Source organism: Oncorhynchus masou, chromosome 18, assembly GCF_036934945.1.
Source record: "Oncorhynchus masou masou isolate Uvic2021 chromosome 18, UVic_Omas_1.1, whole genome shotgun sequence".
Classification (NCBI taxonomy): Eukaryota; Metazoa; Chordata; class Actinopteri; order Salmoniformes; family Salmonidae; genus Oncorhynchus; species Oncorhynchus masou.
Window position 1 is genome coordinate 4,805,518 of NC_088229.1, and position 22,379 is coordinate 4,827,896.

General features: G+C 43.2%; 1 protein-coding gene across 3 annotated transcripts in view; it reads right to left on the reverse strand.

Moving 5' to 3' along the window:
- Positions 1-13,933, reverse strand: part of LOC135503855 (PDZ domain-containing protein 4-like) — a 71,797-nt gene extending 57,864 nt beyond the window's left edge. For 2 of the 3 annotated variants that reach the window (XM_064922023.1, XM_064922022.1), the window contains exon 1: positions 10,688-13,933. In XM_064922023.1, the coding sequence (XP_064778095.1) occupies positions 10,688-10,747 (60 nt within the window). In that variant the 5' untranslated portion in view covers positions 10,748-13,933. The remainder of the gene's footprint in view (positions 1-10,687) is intronic. The other variant, XM_064922024.1, reaches the window with a different exon arrangement.
- Between the last annotated feature and the right edge of the window lie 8,446 nt (positions 13,934-22,379).

Genomic DNA, 22,379 nt, shown 5'->3' on the forward strand with positions numbered 1-22,379 from the left:
CATACTGTACATAGCCCATCTGTAAACAGCCCATCTGTAAACAGCCCATCTAACTACCTCATCCCCTATCTGTAAACAGCCCATCTAACTACCTCATCCCCTATCTGTAAACAGCCCATCCAACTACCTCATCCCCTATCTGTAAACAGCCCATCCAACTACCTCATCCCCTATCTGTAAACAGCCCATCTACCTACCTCATGCCCTATCTGTAAACAGCCCATCTAACTACCTAATCCCCTATCTGTAAACAGCCCATCTACCTACCTCATGCCCTATCTGTAAACAGCCCATCTAACTACCTAATCCCCTATCTGTAAACAGCCCATCTAACTACCTCATCCCCTATCTGTAAACAGCCCATCCAACTACCTCATCCCCTATCTGTAAACAGCCCATCTACCTACCTCATGCCCTATCTGTAAACAGCCCATCCAACTACCTCATCCCCTATCTGTAAACAGCCCATCCAACTACCTCATCCCCTATCTGTAAACAGCCCATCCAACTACCTCATCCCCTATCTGTAAACAGCCCATCCAACTACCTCATCCCCATACTGTATTTATTTATTTATCTTGCTCCTTTGCACCCCAGTATCTCTACTTGCACATTCATCTTCTGGACATCTACCAATCCAGTGTTTAATTGCTATATTGTAAATTACTTTGCCACCATGGCTTATTTATGGCCTTACCTCCCTTATTTGACCTAGTTTGCACACACTGTATATAGACTTTTTCTACTGTATTATTGACTGTATGTTTGTTTTACTCCATGTGTAACTCTGTGTTGTTGTTTGTCGCAGTTGTAAATGAGAACTTGTTCTCAACTACCTTACCTGGTTAAACGAAGGTGAAATTAAATAAATAAATAAATACAAAATAAATAAATAAATACATAAATAAATTAATAAATAAATAAATAATAAATAATAAATAATACATAAATACATAATAAATAAACAATACATAAATAATAAATAAATACATTATTAATTCATGAAAATAAATAAATGAATAAAATGGGTCAGAACGGCAATATTTCCCTGGGAATCATTATCAAACTTCCATGAAGCCAAAACACTGGATTCTGCTCTTCAACAACATAGAAGATATTTGTGTACCTTACCTGGTTAAACAAAGGTGAAATTAAATAAATAAATAAATACTAAATAAATAAATAATACATAAATACTTAATAAATAAACAATAAATAAATAATAAATAAATACATTATTAATTCATTAAATAAATAAATGGATAAAATGGGTCAGTACGGCAATATTTCCCTGGGAATCATTATCAAACTTCCATGAAGCCAAAACACTGGATTCTGCTCTTCAATTACAGAGAAGATATGTTTGTACCTTACCTGGTTAAACAAAGGTGAAATTAAATAAATAAATAAAACAAAATAAATAAATAAATGAATAAATAAATAAATAATAAATAAATACATAATAAAAAAATAAAATAAAATACATAAATACATTATTAATTCATTAAATAAATAAATTAATAAAATGGGTCAGAACGGCAATATTTCCCTGGGAATCATTATCAAACTTCAATGAAGCCAAAATACTGGATTCTGCTCTTCAATTACATAGAATACAATACCTGGTTAAACAAAGGTGAAATTAAATAAATAAATAAATACTAAATAAATAAATAAATAATAAATAAATAAATAATACATAAATACATGATAAATAAACAATAAATAAATAAATAAATATATTATTAATTCATTAAATAAATAAATGAATAAAATGGGTCAGAACGGCAATATTTCCCTGGGAATCATTATCAAACCTCCATGAAGCCAAAACACTGGATTCAGCTCTTCAATTACAGAGAAGATATTTTTTGTACTAAGTTATCTCTACTGTGGAACATACAGTCTTTTGATTCATCTACTGTGGAACATACAGTCTTTTTATTCATCTACTGTGGTATATACTGTGTTTTGATTAATCTACTGTGGTATATACTGTGTTTTGATGAATCTACTGTGGTATATATTGTGTTTTGATTCATCTACTGTGGTATATACTGTGTTTTGATTAATCTACTGTGGTATATACTGTGTTTTGATGAATCTACTGTGGTATATATTGTGTTTTGATTCATCTACTGTGGTATATACTGTGTTTTGATTCATCTACTGTGGTATATACTGTGTTTTGATTCATCTACTGTGGTATCTACTGTGTTTTGATTCATCTACTGTGGTATATACTGTGTTTTGATTCATCTACTGTGGTATATACTGTGTTTTGATTCATGTACTGTGGTATATACTGTGTTTTGATTCATCTACTGTGGTATATATTGTGTTTTGATTCATCTACTGTGGTATATACTGTGTTTTGATTCATCTACTGTGGTATATACTGTGTTTTGATTCATCTACTGTGGTATATACTGTGTTTTGATTCATCTACTGTGGTATATACTGTGTTTTGATTAATCTACTGTGGTATATACTGTGTTTTGATGAATCTACTGTGGTATATATTGTGTTTTGATTCATCTACTGTGGTATATACTGTGTTTTAATTCATCTACTGTGGTATATACTGTGTTTTGATTCATCTACTGTGGTATCTACTGTGTTTTGATTCATCTACTGTGGTATATACTGTGTTTTGATTCATCTACTGTGGTATATACTGTGTTTTGATTCATGTACTGTGGTATATACTGTGTTTTGATTCATCTACTGTGGTATATACTGTGTTTTGATTCATCTACTGTGGTATATACTGTGTTTTGATTCATCTACTGTGGTATATACTGTGTTTTGATTCATCTACTGTGGTATATACTGTGTTTTGATTCATCTACTGTGGAATATACTGTGTTTTAATTCATCTACTGTGGAACATACAGTGTTTTGATTAATCTACTGTGGGAACATACAGTGTTTTGATTAATCTACTGTGGAATATAGTGTTTTGATTCAAATCTACTGTGGTATATACTGTGTTTTGACACAGCGTCTGAAATGACTCAACACTTAACAAAGACCTGCAATTAGTTTCAGCATGGGTGGCAAGGAATAAGTTAGTCCTACATTTTTCTAAAACTAAAATCACTGTATTTATTATTTTTTATTTAACCTTTCTTTAAAAGGGCAAAGTCAGTTAAGAACAAATTCTTATTTACAATAACAGCCTACCAAGAGGTAAGAATATATATATTTTTAAATAAATACAGGACAAAACACACATCACAACAAGAGAGACAACACTACATAAAGAGAGACCTAACACAACAACATAGCAAGGCAGCAACACATGATAAAACAGCATGGTAGCATCACAACATGACAACAACATGGTAGCAACACATGGCAGCAGAACAACATGACAACAACATTGTAGTAACACAACGTGGTAGCAGCACAAAACATGGTACAAACATTATTGGGCAAAGTCAACGACACACAGGGCAAGAAGGTGGAGACAACAATACATTATGCAAAGCAGCCACAACTGTCAGTAAGAGTGTCTATGATTGAGTCTTTGAATGCAGAGATGGAGATAAAACTGTCCAGTTTGAGTGTTTGTTGCAGCTCGTTCCAGTCGCTAGCTGCAGCGAACTGAAAAGACGAGCGACCCAGGGATGTGTGTGCTTTAGGGACCTTTAACAGAATGTGACTGGCAGAACGGGTGTTGTATGTGGAGGAGGAGGGCTGCAGTAGATATCTCAGATAGGGGGGAGTGAGGCCTAAAAGGGTTTTATAAATAAGCATCAACCAGTGGGTCTTGTGACGGGTATACAGAGATGACCAGTTGACAGAGGAGTATAGAGTGCAGTGACGTGTCCTATAAGAAGCATTAGTGGCTAATCTGATGGCCGAATGGTAAAGAACATTTAGCCGCTCGAGAGCACCCTTACCTGCCGATCTATAAATTACTACTCCGTAATCTAGCATGGGTAGGATGGTCATCTGAATCAGGGTTAGTTTGGCAGCTGAGGTGAAAGAGGAGCGATTACAATAGAGAAAACCAAGTCTAGATTTAACTTTACCCTGCAGCTTTGATATGTGCTGAGAGAATAGACAGTGTACCGTCTAGCCATACCCCCAAGTACTTGTATGTGGTGACTACATCACGTTCTAAACCCTAAGAGTTAGTAATCACACCTGTGGGGAGAGGGGCATTCTTCTTACCAAGCCACATGACCTTCGTTTTGGAAGTGTTCAGAACAAGGTTAAGGGTAGAGACAGCTTGTTGGACACTAAGAAAGCTTTGTTGTAGGGCATTTAACCCAAAATCCGGGTAGGGGCCAGCTGAGTATAAGACTGTATCATCTGCATATAAACGGACGAGAGAGCCTCCTACTGCCTGAGCTATGTTGATGTCAATTGAGAAGAGCGTGGGGGCTAGGATTGAGCCTTGGGGTACTCCCTTGGTGACAGGCAGTGAATGAGACAACATATTTTCTAACTTTATACACTGCACTCTTTGAGAGAAGTAGTTAGCAAATCAGGCCAAAGACCCCTCAGAGACACCAATACTCATTAGCAGGCCCATAGGAATGGAATGGTCTACCGTATCAAAAGCTTTAGCCAAGTCAACAAAAATAGCAGCACAACTTTGCATAGAATCACGGGCAATGGTGACATCATTGAGGACCTTTAAGGTTGCAGTGACACATACATAACCTGAGTGGAAACCAGATTGCATACCCGAGATAATACTATAGACATCAAGAAAGACAGTCAGTTGATTATTGACAGGTTAAACAGGTCAGCGATAGGCTTGGAGATGATGGGGGGCAGCAACCTTAAAGAAGAAAGGAGAGACAGGCTTGGAGATGATGGGGGGCAGCAACCTTAAAGAAGAAAGGAGAGACAGGTTAAAAGGTCAGAGATAGGCTTGGTGATGATAGGGGCAGCAACCTTAAAGAAGAAAGGAGAGACAGGTTAAAAAGGTCAGAGATAGGCTTGGAGATGATGGGGGGCAGCAACCTTAAAGAACAAAGGAGAGACAGGTTAAAAAGGTCAGAGATAGGCTTGGTGATGATAGGGGCAGCAACCTTAAAGAAGAAAGGAGAAACAGGTTAAAACAGTCAGAGATAGGCTTGGTGATGATGGGGGCAGCAACCTTAAAGAAGAAAGGAGAGACAGGTTAAAAAGGTCAGAGATAGGGCTTGGTGATGATAGGGGCAGCAACCTTAAAGAAGAAAGGAGAGACAGGTTGAAAAGGTCAGAGATAGGCTTGGTGATGATGGGGGGCAGCAACCTTAAAGAAGAAAGGAGAGACAGGTTAAAACGGTCAGAGATAGGCTTGGAGATGATGGGGGGCAGCAACCTTAAAGAAGAAAGGAGAGACAGGTTAAAAAGGTCAGAGATAGGCTTGGTGATGATAGGGGCAGCAACCTTAAAGAAGAAAGGGTCTAAACCATCTGACCCAGATGTTGTTTTGGGGTCAAGTTTCAGAGTTCTTTTATCACCTCACACTCAGTGACCACCTGCAAGGAGAAACTTTGTTGATGGCCAGGATAAAAAGAAGGAGAAGCATCAGGGATAGTCACATTAGAAGGGGTAGGAGATGAGGAAATGTTGGACAGTCAAGGAGGCATGGCTGAGTCAAATAGGAATCCTGACTTAATGAAGTGGTGATTAAAGAGCTCAGCCATGTGCTCCTTGTCAGTAACAACCACATCATCAACATTACGGGACATGGGCAGCTGTGAGGAGGAGGGTTTATTCTCCAGGTCTATAACTGTTTTCCAGAACTTATTGGGTTAGACCCACAGAGAGAGAACTGAGCTTTAAAGTAACTAACTTTGACCTTCCAGATAGCCTGACTGCACTTATTTCTCATTTGCCTGAATGAGAGCCAGTCAGCCTGAGTATGCGTGTGCCGAGCCTTTCGCCAAATGGTATCCTTGAGGTGCGGCAGGGTAGCCTAGTGGTTAGAGAGTTGGACTAGTAATCGGAAGGTTGCAAGTTCAAACCCCGGAGCTGACAAGGTACAAATCTGTCCAGGAAGAGTAGCTGCTGCCTTGACAGGAACTAATGGGGATCCATAATAAACCCCAGGAAGTGTAGCTGCTGCCTTGACAGGAACTAATGGGGATCCATAATAAACCCCAGGAAGAGTAGCTGCTGCCTTGACAGGAACTAATGGGCATCCATAATAAACCCCAGGAAGAGTAGCTGCTGCCTTGGCAGGAACTAATGGGGATCCATAATAAACCCCAGGAAGAGTAGCTGCTGCCTTGACAGGAACTAATGGGGATCCATAATAAACCCCAGGAAGAGTAGCTGCTGCCTTGGCAGGAACTAATGGGGATCCATAATAAACCCCAGGAAGAGTAGCTGCTGCCTTGGCAGGAACTAATGGGGATCCATAATAAACCCCAGGAAGAGTAGCTGCTGCCTTGACAGGAACTAATGGGGATCCATAATAAACCCCAGGAAGAGTAGCTGCTGCCTTGGCAGGAACTAATGGGGATCCATAATAAACCCCAGGAAGAGTAGCTGCTGCCTTGGCAGGAACTAATGGGGATCCATAATAAACCCAGGAAGAGTAGCTGCTGCCTTGGCAGGAACTAACGGGGATCCATAATAAACCCCAGGAAGAGTAGCTGCTGCCTTGGCAGGAACTAACGGGGATCCATAATAAACACAAATACACATATGACACCAATATTGATGAATATTTGCACATCAGCTGGAGGTAGATAACACACTTCATGAGAACCACATACCAGGTTTTAAATGTTAGCATTTTAATTTTCGGACTATTTTCTTTACCCACGAAGCGCAAATTCTAGACCTTGGATGAAAACAAGACTATAATGTCATTAAAGTCACACAAGATGATAAAAAAAAAAATTGGTATTGGCAACATTTGAAGGTGCAACCATTTTTACAAAATGTATAATTTATCGCTCTCACATGCTTATTTCTGTCCATTGAGAACCGACGATGTGCGACCTTTTTGTAGCATTTCTGACAATGCTAATATATTTGTTTTAACGCGAAGCTCAGAGTTCTAACTCAGGTTCCTCAGTCATACGAGCCGATATTCACATCATAAGAAGGAATTCCCCTCGACCACATGGCTACCATAGAATTCTGTAGTGATACAGGACAATGACCCAACAGGATGTTGGGAACAGGAAGTTGACCCTCCAGGCTAAGGGCTATTAGACCAAGACGTAGAGTGATAGTGTGCTGCATCAAATGACCCGGACTCCACAATCACCCGACCTCAAACGAATTGAGATGGTTTGGGATGATACAGACCGCAGAGTGAAAGAAAAGCAGCCAACAAGTGCTCATCATAATGTGGGAACTCCTTCAAGCATTCCAGGTGAAGCTGGTTGAGAGAATGCCAAGAATGTGCAAAGCTCTCCCTAAGGCAAAGGGTCTCTATTTGAAGAAAACTCAAATATAATATATATTTTGATTTGTTACTACATGATTTCGTATGTGTTGTTTCATAGTTTTGATGTCTTCACTATTATTCTACAAAGTACAAAATTGTAAAAAAAACTTGAATGAGTAGGTGTGTCCAAACTTTCGACTGGTACTGTACATATCTATCTAAAATACTTCGTACCTCTGGACGTCTGGACATTGATCTTGTACTAGCGCTCCCTGTAAAGTCTACGTCTATTTGTAGATAAATGTGTCTGTTGTAAATCAAAATGTGATTTGAATTGTGTCAGGATGGCAGTGTTGCTGTGGGGGTTACAGAAGCAGCCATCTGTGGGGAGGACTGAGGAGTAGCCCCAGGCTGCTAGGTGCAATAATACACACACACACACACACACACACACACACACACACACACACACACACACACACACACACACACACACACACACAAGGAAACCTCATACAGTGGGATCTGGAGTGTTATGATCCTCGCCCAGATCAATCACCACACACATTTCTATAATGAATGAGGCTGTAAGGGGGTGTGAAGGAGGGGGAGGAGGGGAAGGACAAGGGGAGATGGGGGAGGAGGAGAGAGGGGGGGGACAGGGGGAGAGGGAGAGAGGGGGAGGACAGGGGGAGATGGGGGAGGAGGACAAGGGAAAGAGCGGGGGAGATGGGGGAGGACGGGGGAGAGGGGAGAGGGGGAGGACAGGGGGAGAGGGGGGGAGGACAGGGGGAGAGGGAGAGAGGGGGAGGACAGGGGGAAAAGGAGAGAGGGGGGGAGGACAGGGGAGAGGGAGAGAGGAGGGTAGGTCGGGAGAGAGGGGGGGGCAGGGGAGAGAGGGGGGTCAATGGGGGAGAGGGAGAGGGGGAGGACAGGGGGAGAGGGAGAGAGGGGGAGCACAGGGGGAGAAGGAGAGAGGGGGAGGACAGGGGAGAGGGAGAGAGGAGGGTAGGTCGGGAGAGAGGGGGGGGCAGGGGAGAGAGGGGGTGGTGGATGGAGGAGAGGGAGAGGGGGAGGACAGGGGAGAGAGGGGGAGGACAGGGGAGAGAGGGGGGGAGGACAGGGGAGAGAGGGGGGAGGGGCAGGGCAGAGAGAGGGGGGGAGAGGGGGGGGAGGGGAGAGAGGGGGGGGGAGGACAGGGGAGAGAGGGGGGGGGTGGATGGGGGAGAGGGAGAGGGGGAGGACAGGGGGAGGGGGGAGAGGGGGGGGGTGATCAGGGGACGGGGGATGGGGGAGAGGGGGAGGACAGGCGAGAGAGGGGGGACTGCATTTAAAGTGATCAACACAATAGACTACTGCATTTAAAGTGATCAACACAATAGACTACTGCATTGAACCATTAAGGGCAATGTCCACGCCCCTGCGGAAATCTTATTAGCATAATGAAAAAATCCCCATAAACAAATATGTCAGTTTAAGCTATCAGTTTTTACATTGGATGTGTATCAATACTGCACACTTCCTCATCTGTGGTGAAAGGTGACAGAGCTAGAGTGTGTCAGACCATGAGACGTCCTGAAACCCGGTCTTCGCAACAAAATCCTCAACACGGGGGGCTCTCAGTGGTGCTCAGTGCTCAGTCCAAAGGAGGTGATTGTTGACTACAGGAAAAGGAGGACAGAACACGACCCCATTCTAATTGATGGGGCTGTAGTGGAGCAGGTTGAGAGCTTCGAGTGTCCACATTACCAACAAACTAACATGGTCCAAGCACAACCAAGACATTGTGAAGAGGGAGCGACAAAACCTATTCCCCCTCAGGAGACTGAAAAGATTTGGCTTGGGCCCTCAGATCCTCAAAAGATCCTCAACGGATTTTACAGCTGCACCATCGAGAGCCTCCTGACGGGTTGCATCACTGCTTGGTATGGAAACTGCTCGGCCTCCGACCGCAAGGCACTACAGAGGGTAGTGAGAACAGCCCACTACATCACTGGGGCCAAGCTTCCTGCCATCCAGGACCTCTATACCAGGCGGTGTCAGAGGAAGGCCCTAAAAACTGTCAATGACACCAGCCACCAGAGACATAGACTGTTCTCTCTGCTACTGCACTGCGAGCGGTACCGGAGCGCCAAGTCTAGGTCCAAGAGGCTCCTCAACAGCTTCTACCCCCAAGCCATAAGACTCCTGAACAGAGAATCAAATGGCTGCCCAGACTCTTAGCCCCTCCCCCCTCCCTACGCTGCTGCTACTATAATCTATGCATAGCCACTTTAATAACCCTACCTGCATATACATAATCACCTCGACACCGGTGCCCCCGAACATTGACACTTTGACTCTGTACCGGTTACCCACTGTATGTAGCCCCACTATTGCTCTTTTACTGCTCTTGAAGTATTTGTATTATTTGTATTCCTTATCTATTACTTTTCTTAAAACTGCATTGTTGGTTAAAGGGCTTGTAAGTCAGCATTTCACTGTCAGGTGAATACCTGCTGTATTCGGTGATGACTAGGGGAAGGGGAAAAGCGACTATGCGTAGATAATTAAGCATCATGTTAAACACTATTATTACACACAGAATAGCTCCAACTTACTATGTGACTTGTTAATTAATGAAATGTTTACTCCAGAACTTGATTGAGTATTCAATGACACATGGGGTTGAATACATATTGCCTCGAAACATTTCAGCTTTTCATTTTTAATGAATTTGTTTAAAAAATATATATATATTCCACTTTGGCATTATGAGGTGAGACAAAATCTAAATTTATTGCATTTTAAATTCAGGCTGTAACACAAACAAAATGGGGTAAGTGTGAATACTTCCTGCCATTGAAATGAAAAAGTAATTGACAACATAATAACCTTAACCAGAGGAATCAATAGTCTAATTAGCTGCTCTGCACTATGGATGAGCAGGGCCTACTGTGATACAACGTGGTGTTTTCGTGGTGCTATTCATAAATATTGATAGTTAACATGTCTCTGAAAATGATTCTTGACACCTTTGTAAAAAAAATTAAAAATCATATCCCATTAAAATGGACTACGATCGGAAAATCATCAATCAAATGCCTCTCCCTGGAAACATTGATCTGAGTTGCCCCAATGTGGCTGTGTAGAAGATGCATTAAAGTCCCCGTAGAATAACTGGCTGAAGCAAGCAGATATACAGTACATCACACGCTTCTAGAGAAAGAGATAGATATGAAGGGGTCATGAACCTTTGGAGAGCAGGGTTGGGGTCAGAACCAGTTAACTGAATTGACCCCAGCCCTGGTGGGGTGAGGTGAGCAGAAGGGGGGGGGGGGTAGAGGTTCTCACCTGGAACATAACTTTGTACTGTTGCTCCGGCCGGTTCACCACACACATGTTACACCCCATCCTGACTCTGGTCCTGGATCTGGTTCTGACTCTAGTCCTGGATCTGGTTCTGACTCTAGTCCTGGATCTGGTTCTGACTCTAGTCCTGGATCCGGTTCTGACTCCGGTTCTGGATCTGGTTCTGACTCTAGTCCTGGATCTGGTTCTGACTCTGGTCCTGGATCTGGTTCTGACTCTAGTCCTGGATCTGGTTCTGACTCTGGTCCTGGATCTGGTTCTGACTCTAGTCCTGGATCTGGTTCTGACTCTAGTCCTGGATCCGGTTCTGGATCCGGTTCTGGATCCGGTTCTGACTCTAGTCCTGGATCTGGTTCTGACTCTAGTCCTGGATCCGGTTCTGGATCTGGTTCTGACTCTAGTCCTGGATCCGGTTCTGACTCCGGTTCTGGATCTGGTCCTGACTCCGGTTTGGATCTGGTCCTGACTCTGGTTCTGACTCTAGTCCTGGATCCGGTTCTGACTCTGGTTCTGACTCTAGTCCTGGATCCGGTTCTGACGCTGGTTCTGACTCTAATCCTGGATCTGGTCCTGACTCCAGTTCTGGATCTGGTTCTGACTCTAGTCCTGGGTCTGGTTCTGACTCTAGTCCTGGATCTGGTTCTGACTCTAGTCCTGGATCTGGTTCTGACTCTAGTCCTGAGTCTGGATCTGACTCTAGTCCTGGATCCAGTTCTGACTCTGGTTCTGACTCTAGCCCTGGATCTGGTCCTGACTCCGGTTCTGGATCTGGTCCTGGATCTGTTCCTGGATCTGGTCCTGACTTTGGTCCCGACTCCGGTCCTGAATCTTGTCCTCCTAGCTCTGATGTTTTCGGGTCTCAATCACCGTGTTGTGTACAGACTCCGTAGGTTAGTTTATTTTATGTGCCAATGATGAGGATCCACTGTGGTGCACAGAGCTGACTCAACTGTCCTCGAGCCTCAGACACTGTGTCCTCTTTAGTTCAATGACATTTCAGTGATGAGGATCTCTTTCAGAGATGGGAAATGGTGAGACAATCATATCCATCACCCATTCATTAGTGGATATTTCAAAAGAATCCCTCCTCGAAGGGAGACATGTTTAGCAAAGTACCAAAGTTTCTCTCAGCTTTTCGTTCAGCTTCTTCAATTTCAGTTCAGCTTCTGAGCTTTTCGTTCAGCTTCTGAGCTTTTCGTTCAGCTTCTGAGCTTTTCGTTCAGCTTCTGAGCTTTTCATTCAGCCTCTGGGATTTTCAAGGCAAAAACAAGAACTTGCCAACTTCCACACGTGTTCATGTGTATTTGAGCTCAGGCATGAGAACAGATTTTATTTTGGTGTAAAATGTTGTTAAATAAAATGTACGGATTGAGATGGGAGAACAGAGGAATGAAATGCTTGTATTTTATTTTATCAAATATTCTACTGTAACAGATCACACAAGCAAAATACATTAAATCTCACTGTTCTCCTCAGGGAATATTTTTCAATTTATAACAATAACATTTTCATGTATTTCTCTGGCTCTGGGAAGTAAAACAAAGCGCAGAAGAAACTATAGTGTACCCATATATATATATATATATGTATAGATAATTAAGGAGAGACTGCTTTGCATTCACTTCCAGAGAGATATCTGCTCCTCCTGGTGAATTTCCTCAACGACGAGCCTCCATCATCAAAGCTGAAAGCAGAAGGCTTCTCCCCAGAGAGGGAATAGCACTGTGTGAACATTACCCAACCCACTGTATCTCCCCTGGGGAGAGTCATTATTATCTCACTCCCACTCACTACCACTACCCACTGTTAACGCTCTGTCTGTCTGTCTGTCTGTCTGTCTGTCTGTCTGTCTGTCTGTCTGTCTGTCTGTCTGCCTGCCTGTCTGCCTGCCTGTCTGTCTGTCTCTCTCTGTCTGTCTGTCTGTCTGTCTGTCTGTCTGTCTGTCTGTCTGTCTGCCTGCCTGTCTGCCTGCCTGTCTCTCTCTGTCTGCCTGTCTGTCTGTCTGTCTGTCTGTCTGTCTGTCTGCCTGTCTGTCTGTCTGTCTGTCTGTCTGTCTGTCTGTCTGTCTGTCTGCCTGTCTGTCTGCCTGTCTGTCTGTCTGTCTGGCTGCCTGTCTATCTGTCTATCTGTGGTTACGAGGAAGAGAACAGCCCTATGATGTATTCTGGTCTTTATTACGTTACTATCAGATACCCAGATAAAGGCCTTACAACTTCTATCTCATTCTTCTGTTCCTCTTATGGACGTTTTAATAGTGTATATATATATATATATTCTGCACCTGTGTGGATGTAAACAACGCAAATGGAACATGTAGAACGTCACATAAATGAAATGTTGTGTTGACAGTCAGGTATCCCTGATGTGTCAGAGGTCAAATGGTGGCGCTCCACTGTCCCTCCGTCTCCTTTCATTGTGTCTTAAAGGCTCAAGCCTGAAGGGCTGTTAGTGATCGAGTGTTTCTTCAGGAACTGTCAGAGTTTCAATGTGTTTTCTCTGTATTTTTTTTTGTGTATACCACAACAACAAAAAACAGCCATCGTTTGTCGAGACATTTCGGGCCTATTCCTTTATGTATGTGCTGAATCTTCAAATCTGACCAGTGTGAACACATCTCTTACCTAGCCTTTAATATAAGGATTCATGGCTAACTTGTACAGCCCTAGTCACACTTACAGAATATGTTAGTAAATTAAAGATGGGGATGATGAAAGAGAGGACAGAAAATAAACGCACGAGGCAACAAAAAACAAGTTAATTACCACACTGAAACCATCAGATGAATTAGATGTGTAGGAATCCATATCTCCTGTCTCTTCCTCTTCAGTCAATACGAAAGGTTGATCAAAACTCCACCTTAGAAAAGGGGTTGTAGTCACGATGAGGGGACCGAGTGAGACCGATTCCCCTTTCCTGTTTTCTCTTCTTGATGTCTGGAAGGTTATTCCAAGGGATTAGCAACCCTCCCGCGACGTCTGACTCCGAGGATCCTGCTAGGCAACGCTGTAGTTCACCGCATCCATACAGACACACCAGCTGAATCACTGAATCCCTCAACCAGCTGAATCACTGAATCCCTCGACAAGCTGAATCACTGAATCCCTCGACAAGCTGAATCACTGAATCCCTCGACAAGCTAAATCACTGAATCCATCTACCAGCTGAATCACTGAATACATCTACCAGCTGAATCACTGAATACATCTACCAGCTGAATCACTGAATACATCTACCTGCTGAATCACTGAATACATCTACCAGCTGAATCACTGAATACATCTACCAGCTGAATCACTGAATACATCTACCAGCTGAATCACTGAATCCATCTACAAGCTGAATCACTGAATACATCTACCAGCTGAATCACTGAATCCATCTACCAGCTGAATCACTGAATCCATCTACCAGCTGAATCACTGAATACATCTACCAGCTGAATCACTGAATACATCTACCAGCTGAATCACTGAATCCATCTACCAGCTGAATCACTGAATCCATCTACCAGCTGAATCACTGAATCCATCTACCAGCTGAATCACTGAATACATCTACCAGCTGAATCACTGAATACATCTACCAGCTGAATCAATTAATCCATCTACCAGCTGAATCACGGAATCCATCTACCAGCTGAATCACTGAATCCATCTACCAGCTGAATCACGGAATCCATCTACCAGCTGAATCACTGAATCCATCTACCAGCTGAATCACTGAATACATCTACCAGCTGAATCACTGAATACATCTACCAGCTGAATCACTGAATACATCTACCAGCTGAATCACTGAATACATCTACCAGCTGAATCACTGAATACATCTACCAGCTGAATCAATGAATCCATCTACCAGCTGAATCACGGAATCCATCTACCAGCTGAATCACTGAATACATCTACCAGCTGAATCACTGAATACATCTACCAGCTGAATCACTGAATCCATCTACCAGCTGAATCACTGAATCCATCTACCAGCTGAATCACTGAATACATCTACCAGCTGAATCACTGAATACATCTACCAGCTGAATCACTGAATACATCTACCAGCTGAATCACTGAATCCATCTACCAGCTGAATCACTGAATCCATCTACCAGCTGAATCACTGAATCCATCTACCAGCTGAATCACTGAATACATCTACCAGCTGAATCACTGAATACATCTACCAGCTGAATCACTGAATACATCTACCAGCCAAATCACTGAATCCATCTACCAGCTGAATCACTGAATCCATCTACCAGCTGAATCACAGAATCCATCTACCAGCCGAATCACTGAATACATCTACCAGCTGAATCACTGAATCCCTCGACAAGCTGAATCACTGAATCCATCTACCAGCTGAATCACTGAATCCATCTACCAGCTGAATCACTGAATCCATCTACCAGCTGAATCACTGAATCCATCTACCAGCTGAATCACTGAATCCATCTACCAGCCAGGACTGTGATTCACTGAGTCCTACCAGGGCACAGACACCATAGTCCACCGTAGTCCAAAAAGCAGTGAAGAGTATCCTTTCCTTTCAGGTTTGTCACAGACGTTTCCCTTGGCTGTGTGCTGCTATAAACGTGCTCCCTCTCTGGTCCTGAATGGCTGGCTGATACAGATGTCTCTAGCTGTGTTGTAGCTCACTGCTCCTTCTCTGGTCCTGCACCACTGATTCTCAATACAAAGGATGTGAAGCTGGAGCTGTGGCTTGTGCTGTGAAGCTGGCGCTGTGAAGCTGGCGCTGTGAAGCTGGAGCTGTGGCTGCAGCAGTAGAGGTGTTCTCGTGTTCCTCCTCCTCTTTCCTTCAGTGTATTAAAACTGTAGCTCATCCTGTTCTGCTCTGCTCTGGTCTATTCTGTTCTGGTCTTCTCTATCCTGTTCTGCTCTCATCTATTCTGTTCTGCTCTCATCTATTCTGTTCTGCTCTCATCTATTCTGTTCTGGTCTTCTCTATTCTGTTCTGGTCTTCTCTATTCTGTTCTGCTCTCATCTATTCTGTTCTGCTCTCATCTATTCTGTTCTGCTCTCATCTATTCTGTTCTGGTCTTCTCTATTCTGTTCTGGTCTTCTCTATTCTGTTCTGCTCTCATCTATTCTGTTCTGGTCTTCTCTATTCTGTTCTGCTCTGCTCCAGAGCTGCAGGCTGAGATACTGTAGTACGCAGGCAAAGCTGCGCAGCAGCGGAAGCCGATATCCAGCAGCCACAATACATTTTCCCTCCATTCTGCTGCCTCCCTCCCTCCCTCCCTCCCTCCCTCCCCCTCCCTCCCTCCCTCCCTCCCTCCCTCCCTCCCTCCCTCCCACGGTTTCTTTCACCATGTCCTCATTTGCATCTCCGTTCTGCCTCCTCCCCTGTCCTGAATACTCTCTGTCTCTCTCCATTCTGTCTCCTCCCCTGTCCTGAATACTCTCTGTCTCTCTCCATTCTGTCTCCTCCCCTGTCCTGCAAACTCTCTGTCTCTCTCCGTTCCATCTCCTCCCCTGTCTTGCATACTCGCTGTCTCTCTCCGTTCTGTCTCCTTCCCTGTCCTGCAAACTCTCTGTCTCTCTCCGTTCCGTCTCCTCCCCTGTCCTGAATACTCTCTGTCTCTCTCCGTTCTGTCTCCTCCCCTATCCTGCATACTCTCTGTCTCTCTCAGTTCTGTCTCCTCCCCGGTATCTCTGTTGAACAACTGTTCTTCATCACATGTTTGTGTCAGACTAACACAGATTAAGTGGTTTGTTTTTGGAGGAGAGCATTAAACAGTTTGGACGGAGGGAGGGAGGGAGGGAGGGAGGGAGGGAGGGAGGGAGGGAGGGAGGGAGGGAGGGAGGGAGGGAGGGAGGGAGGGAGGGAGGGAGGGAGGGAGGGAGGGAGGGAGAAAAGCAACAGAATGAATACCAAATCAAATCCAGCTATCTGAGCCATATAAAAACAGTTTAATGACAGTTGGCTGTAAAGAACAACCAGACAGAGCACAGCATAGTACATCATGTTGATAATCTGATAGAAAAACCAGACAGAGCACAGCATAGTACATCATGTTGATAATCTCATAGAAAAACCAGACAGAGCACAGCATAGTACATCATGTTGATAATCTCATAGAAAAACCAGACAGAGCACAGCATAGTACATCATGTTGATAATCTCATAGAAAAACCAGACAGAGCATAGCATAGTACATCATGTTGATAATCTCATAGAAAAACCAGACAGAGCACAGCATAGTACATCATGTTGATAATCTCATAGAACAACCAGACAGAGCACAGCATAGTACATCATGTTGATAATCTGATAGAAAAACCAGACAGAGCACAGCATAGTACATCATGTTGATAATCTCATAGAAAAACCAGACAGAGCACAGCATAGTACATCATGTTGATAATCTCATAGAAAAACCAGACAGAGCACAGCATAGTGCATCATGTTGATAATCTCATAGAAACATTAATTACATCTGCAGTGTTTTGCATTCATTACACTATTGTTAACCCATTCCTCTGAGTAATGTGAACCAGCACCCAGAGTGGGGTCTCTGCAACCAGCACCCAGAGTGGGGTCTCTGCAACCAGCACCCAATGTGGTGTCCTTTCAGAGTGGGGTCTCTGCAACCAGCACCCAATGTGGTGTCCTTGCAGAGTGGGGTCTCTGCAACCAGCACCCAATGTGGTGTCCTTTCAGAGTGGGGTCCCTGCAACCAGCACCCAATGTGGTGTCCTTTCAGAGTGGGGTCTCTGCAACCAGCACCCAATGTGGTGTCCTTTCAGAGTGGGGTCTCTGCAACCAGCACCCAATGTGGTGTCCTTTCAGAGTGGGGTCTCTGCAACCAGCACCCAATGTGGTGTCCTTTCAGAGTGGGGTCTCTGCAACCAGCACCCAATGTGTTGTCCTTTCAGAGTGGGGTCTCTGCAACCAGCACCCAATGTGTTGTCCTTTCAGAGTGGGGTCTCTGCAACCAGCACCCAGAGTGGGGTCTCTGCAACCAGCAACCAGAGTGGGGTCTCTGCAACCAGCACCCAATGTGTTGTCCTTTCAGAGTGGGGTCTCTGCAACCAGCACCCAATGTGTTGTCCTTTCAGAATGGGGTCTCTGCAACCAGGACCCAGAGTGGGGTCTCTGCAACCAGGACCCAATGTGGTGTCATTTCAGAGTGGGGTCTCTGCAACCAGCACCCAGAGTGGGGTCTCTGCAACCAGCACCCAGAGTGGGGTCTCTGCAACCAGCACCCAGTGTGTTGTCCTTTCAGAATGGGGTCTCTGCAACCAGGACCCAATGTGTTGTCCTTTCAGAATGGGGTCTCGGCAACCAGCACCCAATGTGGTGTCCTTTCAGAATGGGGTCTCTGCATCCGGCAACCAATGTGGTGTCCTTTCAGATTGCGGTCTCTGCAGGTATAGGATTCATATCCAAGTGCTTAAACAAAACTGTATAAGGGTGCTGTCCACAAGAACACAAGTATTACTAATGAATGAAAGCATGGACATGAGGATACACAATATACATATATACAGTTGTCTGAAGTTTACATACACTTTAGCCAAGTTGTAACGGCTGTTGGAAGGATAGGATCAAGGCGCAGCGTGGTGTGTTCATATTTATTTGTTGAACTGAACACTAATTACAAAAATAACAAGAGAATACAAGAGAATAAAGTCCCGTAAGGTGCAAACACTGATACGGAAAACAACTACCCACAAAAACCCTGTGGGGAAAAGATACCTAAGTATGGTTCCCAATCAGAGACAACGATAGACAGCTGTCCCTGATTGAGAACCATACCCGGCCAAAACAAAGAAATACAAAACATAGAAAAAGAACATAGAATGCCGACCCAAATCACACCCTGACCAACCCAAAAATAGAGTATTAAAAGTTCTCTATGGTCAGGGCGTGACACAAATACATTTAAACTCAGTTTTTCACAATTCCTGATATTTAATCATAGTACAAAGTCCCTCTCTTAGGTCAGTTGGGATCACCACTTTATTTACACAATAATAGTAGAGAGAATGATTTATTTCACCTTTTATTCAGCTTTTAGTTTACATACACTCAATTAGTATTTGGTAACATTGCCTTACAATTGTTTAACTTGGGTCAAACAGTTTGGGTAGCTTTCCACAAGCTTCCCACAATACGTTGGGTGAATTTTGGCCCATTCCTCCTGACAGAGCTGGTGTAACTGAGTCAGGTTTGTAGGCCTCGTTCCTTGCACACACTTTTTCAGTTCTGCCTACAAATGTTCTATAGGATTGAGGTCAAGGCTTTGTGATGGCCACTCCAATACCGTGACTTTGTTGTCCTTAAGCCATTTTGCCACAACTTTGGAAGTGTGCTTGGGGTCATTGTCCATTTGGAAGTCCCATTTGCGACCAAGCTTTAATTTCCTGACTGATGTCTTGAGATGTTGCTTCAATATATCCACATATTTTCCCATCTCATGATGCCATCTATTTTGTGAAGTGCACCAGTCCCTCCTGCAGCCAAGCACCCCCACAACATGATGCTGCCACCCCCACAACATGATGCTGCCACCCCCACAACATGATGCTGCCACCCCCGTGTTCCAAGGTTGGGATGGTGTTCTTCGGCTTGTAAGCCTCCCCCTTTTTCCTCCAAACATAACGATGGTCCTTATGGCCAAACAGTTCTATTATTATTTCATCAGACCAGAGGACATTTCTCCAAAAAGTACGATCTTTTTCCCCATGTGCAGTTGCAAACCGTAGTCTGGCTTTTTATTGCGGTTTTCATTGCTGAGCGGCCTTTCAGATTATGTCGATATAGGACTCGTTCTACTGTGGATATAGATACTTTTGTACCAGGTTCCTCCAGCATCTTCAGAAGGTCCTTTGCTGTTGTTCTGGGATTGATTTGCACATTTCATACCAAAGTACGTTCATCTCTAGGAGACAGAATGTGTCTCCTTCCTGAGCGGTATGACGGCTGCGTGGTCCCATGGTGTTTATACTTGCATACTATTGTTTGTACAGATGAACGTGGTACCCTCAGGCGTTTGGAAATTGCTCCCAAGGATGAACCAGACTTGTGGAGGTCTACAATTTCTTTGCTGAGGTCTTGGCTGATTTCTTTTGATTTTCCCATAATGTCAAGCAAAGAGGCACTGAGTTTGAAGGAGGGCCTTGAAATACATCCACAGGTATTCCTGCCAATTGACTCAAATGATGTCAATTAGCCTATCAGAATCTTCTAAAGCAATCCATCATTTTCTGGAATTTTCCAAGCTGTTTAAAGGCACAGGCAACTTAATGTATGTAAACTTTTGACCCACTGGAATTGTGATACAGTGAATTACAAGTGAAATAATCTGTCTGTAAACAATTGCTGGAAAATTATTTGTGTCCTGCACAAAGTAGATGTCCTAACCGACTTGCCAAAACTGTAGTTTGTTAATTAACAAGAAATTTGTGGAGTGGTTGAAAAACGAGTTTCAATGACTCCAACCTAAGTGTATGTAAACTTCTGACTTCAACTGTATATCTAATGTGATTACGACAATACACTCCCTGTCAAAGGTTTTATAACAGCTACTAATTCAAGGGTTTTTCTACATTGTAGAATAATAGTGAAGACATCAAAACAATGAAGTAACACATATGGAATCATGTAGTAAACAAAAAAGTATTAAACAAATCAAAATATATTTTATATTTGAGATTCTTGAAATAGGTTTGTGGAGGCCAGGTCATCTGATGCAGCACTCCATCACTCTTGTGTTGTGTCATTGTCCTGTTGAAAAACAAATGATAGTCCCACTAAGCCCAAACCAGATATGATGGTGTATCACTGCATAATGATGTGGTAGCCATGCTGGTTAAGTGTGCCTTGAAATCTAAATAAATCACAGACAGTGTCACCAGCAAAGCACCCCCACACCATAACACCACCTCCTCCATGCTTCACGGTGGGAAATACAAATGTGGAGATCATCCGCTCACCCACACCACGTCTCACAAAGTCACGGTGGTTGGATGCAAAAAAACAAAAACATATTTCCACCAGTCTATGCCCATTGCTCATGTTTCTTGGCCCAAGCAATTCTCTTATTATTATTATCCTTCACCGTGAGATTGGTGCCAGGTTTCCTCCAGACGTGACACTTGGTATTCAGGCCAAAGAGTGCAATCTTTTCTTCGGACCAGAGCATCTTGTTTCTCATGGTCTGATTACCAGAGTATTACTTTTAAGGTTTATTACAGCCTTTTATTACCAGGCAATTACTCCAAGGGGGTTTATTACTGTTATGTGGTTTAATACTTTTACTGAGTGATTACCAGTGGTTTATTACTTTTATTACTGTTTATTACTGGTTTATTACCACTCTACCATAAAGTGGTTTATTACCTGATTGGTTTATTACCAGCTGGTTTATTACAGAGATTACCAGTGGTTTATTACCAGTGGTTTATTACAGTGGTTTATTACCAGTGGTTTATTACCAGTGGTTTATTACCAGTGGTTTATTACCAGTGGTTTATACAGTGGTTTATTACCAGTGGTTTATTACAGTGGTTTATTACCAGTTGTTTATTACCAGTGGTTTATTACCAGTGGTTTATTACAGTGGTTTATTACCAGTGGTTTATTACCAGTGGTTTATTACCAGTGGTTTATTACAGTGGTTTATTACCAGTGGTTTATTACCAGTGGTTTATTACAGTGGTTTATTACCAGTGGTTTATTACCAGTGGTTTACTACAGTGGTTTATTACCAGTTTTTATTACAGTTGTTTATTACCAGTGGTTTACCAGGTTTATTACCAGTGGTTTATTACCATGGTTTATTACCAGTTACCAGTGGTTTATTACCAGTGGTTTATTACCAGTGGTTTATTACCAGTGGTTTATTACCAGTGGTTTATTACCAGTGGTTTATTACCAGTGGTTTATTACCAGTGGTTTATTACAGTGGTTTATTACCAGTGGTTTATTACCAGTTGTTTATTACCAGTGGTTTATTACCAGTGGTTTATTACCAGTTGTTTATTACCAGTTGTTTATTACCAGTGGTTTATTACAGTGGTTTATTACCAGTGGTTTATTTCAGTGGTTTATTACCAGTGGTTTATTACAGTGGTTTATTACCAGTGGTTTATTACCAGTTGTTTATTACCAGTGGTTTATTACCAGTGGTTTATTACAGTGGTTTATTACCAGTGGTTTAATACAGTGGTTTATTACCAGTGGTTTATTACCAGTGGTTTATTACCAGTGGTTTATTACAGTGGTTTATTACCAGTCTGGTTTATTACTGGTTTATTACTCCTCCCCCAGTTTTATTACACCAGTGGTTTTTACCAGTGGTTTATTACCAGTCTGGTTTATTACAGTCTGGTTTATTACCTCCCCCTTTTACCCTCTCTGGTGTTACTTGTTTATTCATACCCCAGTCCACACCAGTCCTTCACCCTCTTGTCTCCTCCTCCCTTCACCCTCTTGTCTCCTCCTCCTCCTCCTTCACCATCTCTCTCTTGTCTCCCTCCCTCCCCTCTCTCCCTTCACCACCTCTTGACTCCTCCTCCCTTCCCCCTCCAACCTCCTTTTGTCTCCTCCCTTCACAGGTCTCTTCACCCTCTCTTGTCTCCTCTCCTTCCTTCACCCTCTTGAATTCACCCTCACCCTCTCTTGTCTCCTCCTCCCTTCACCCTCT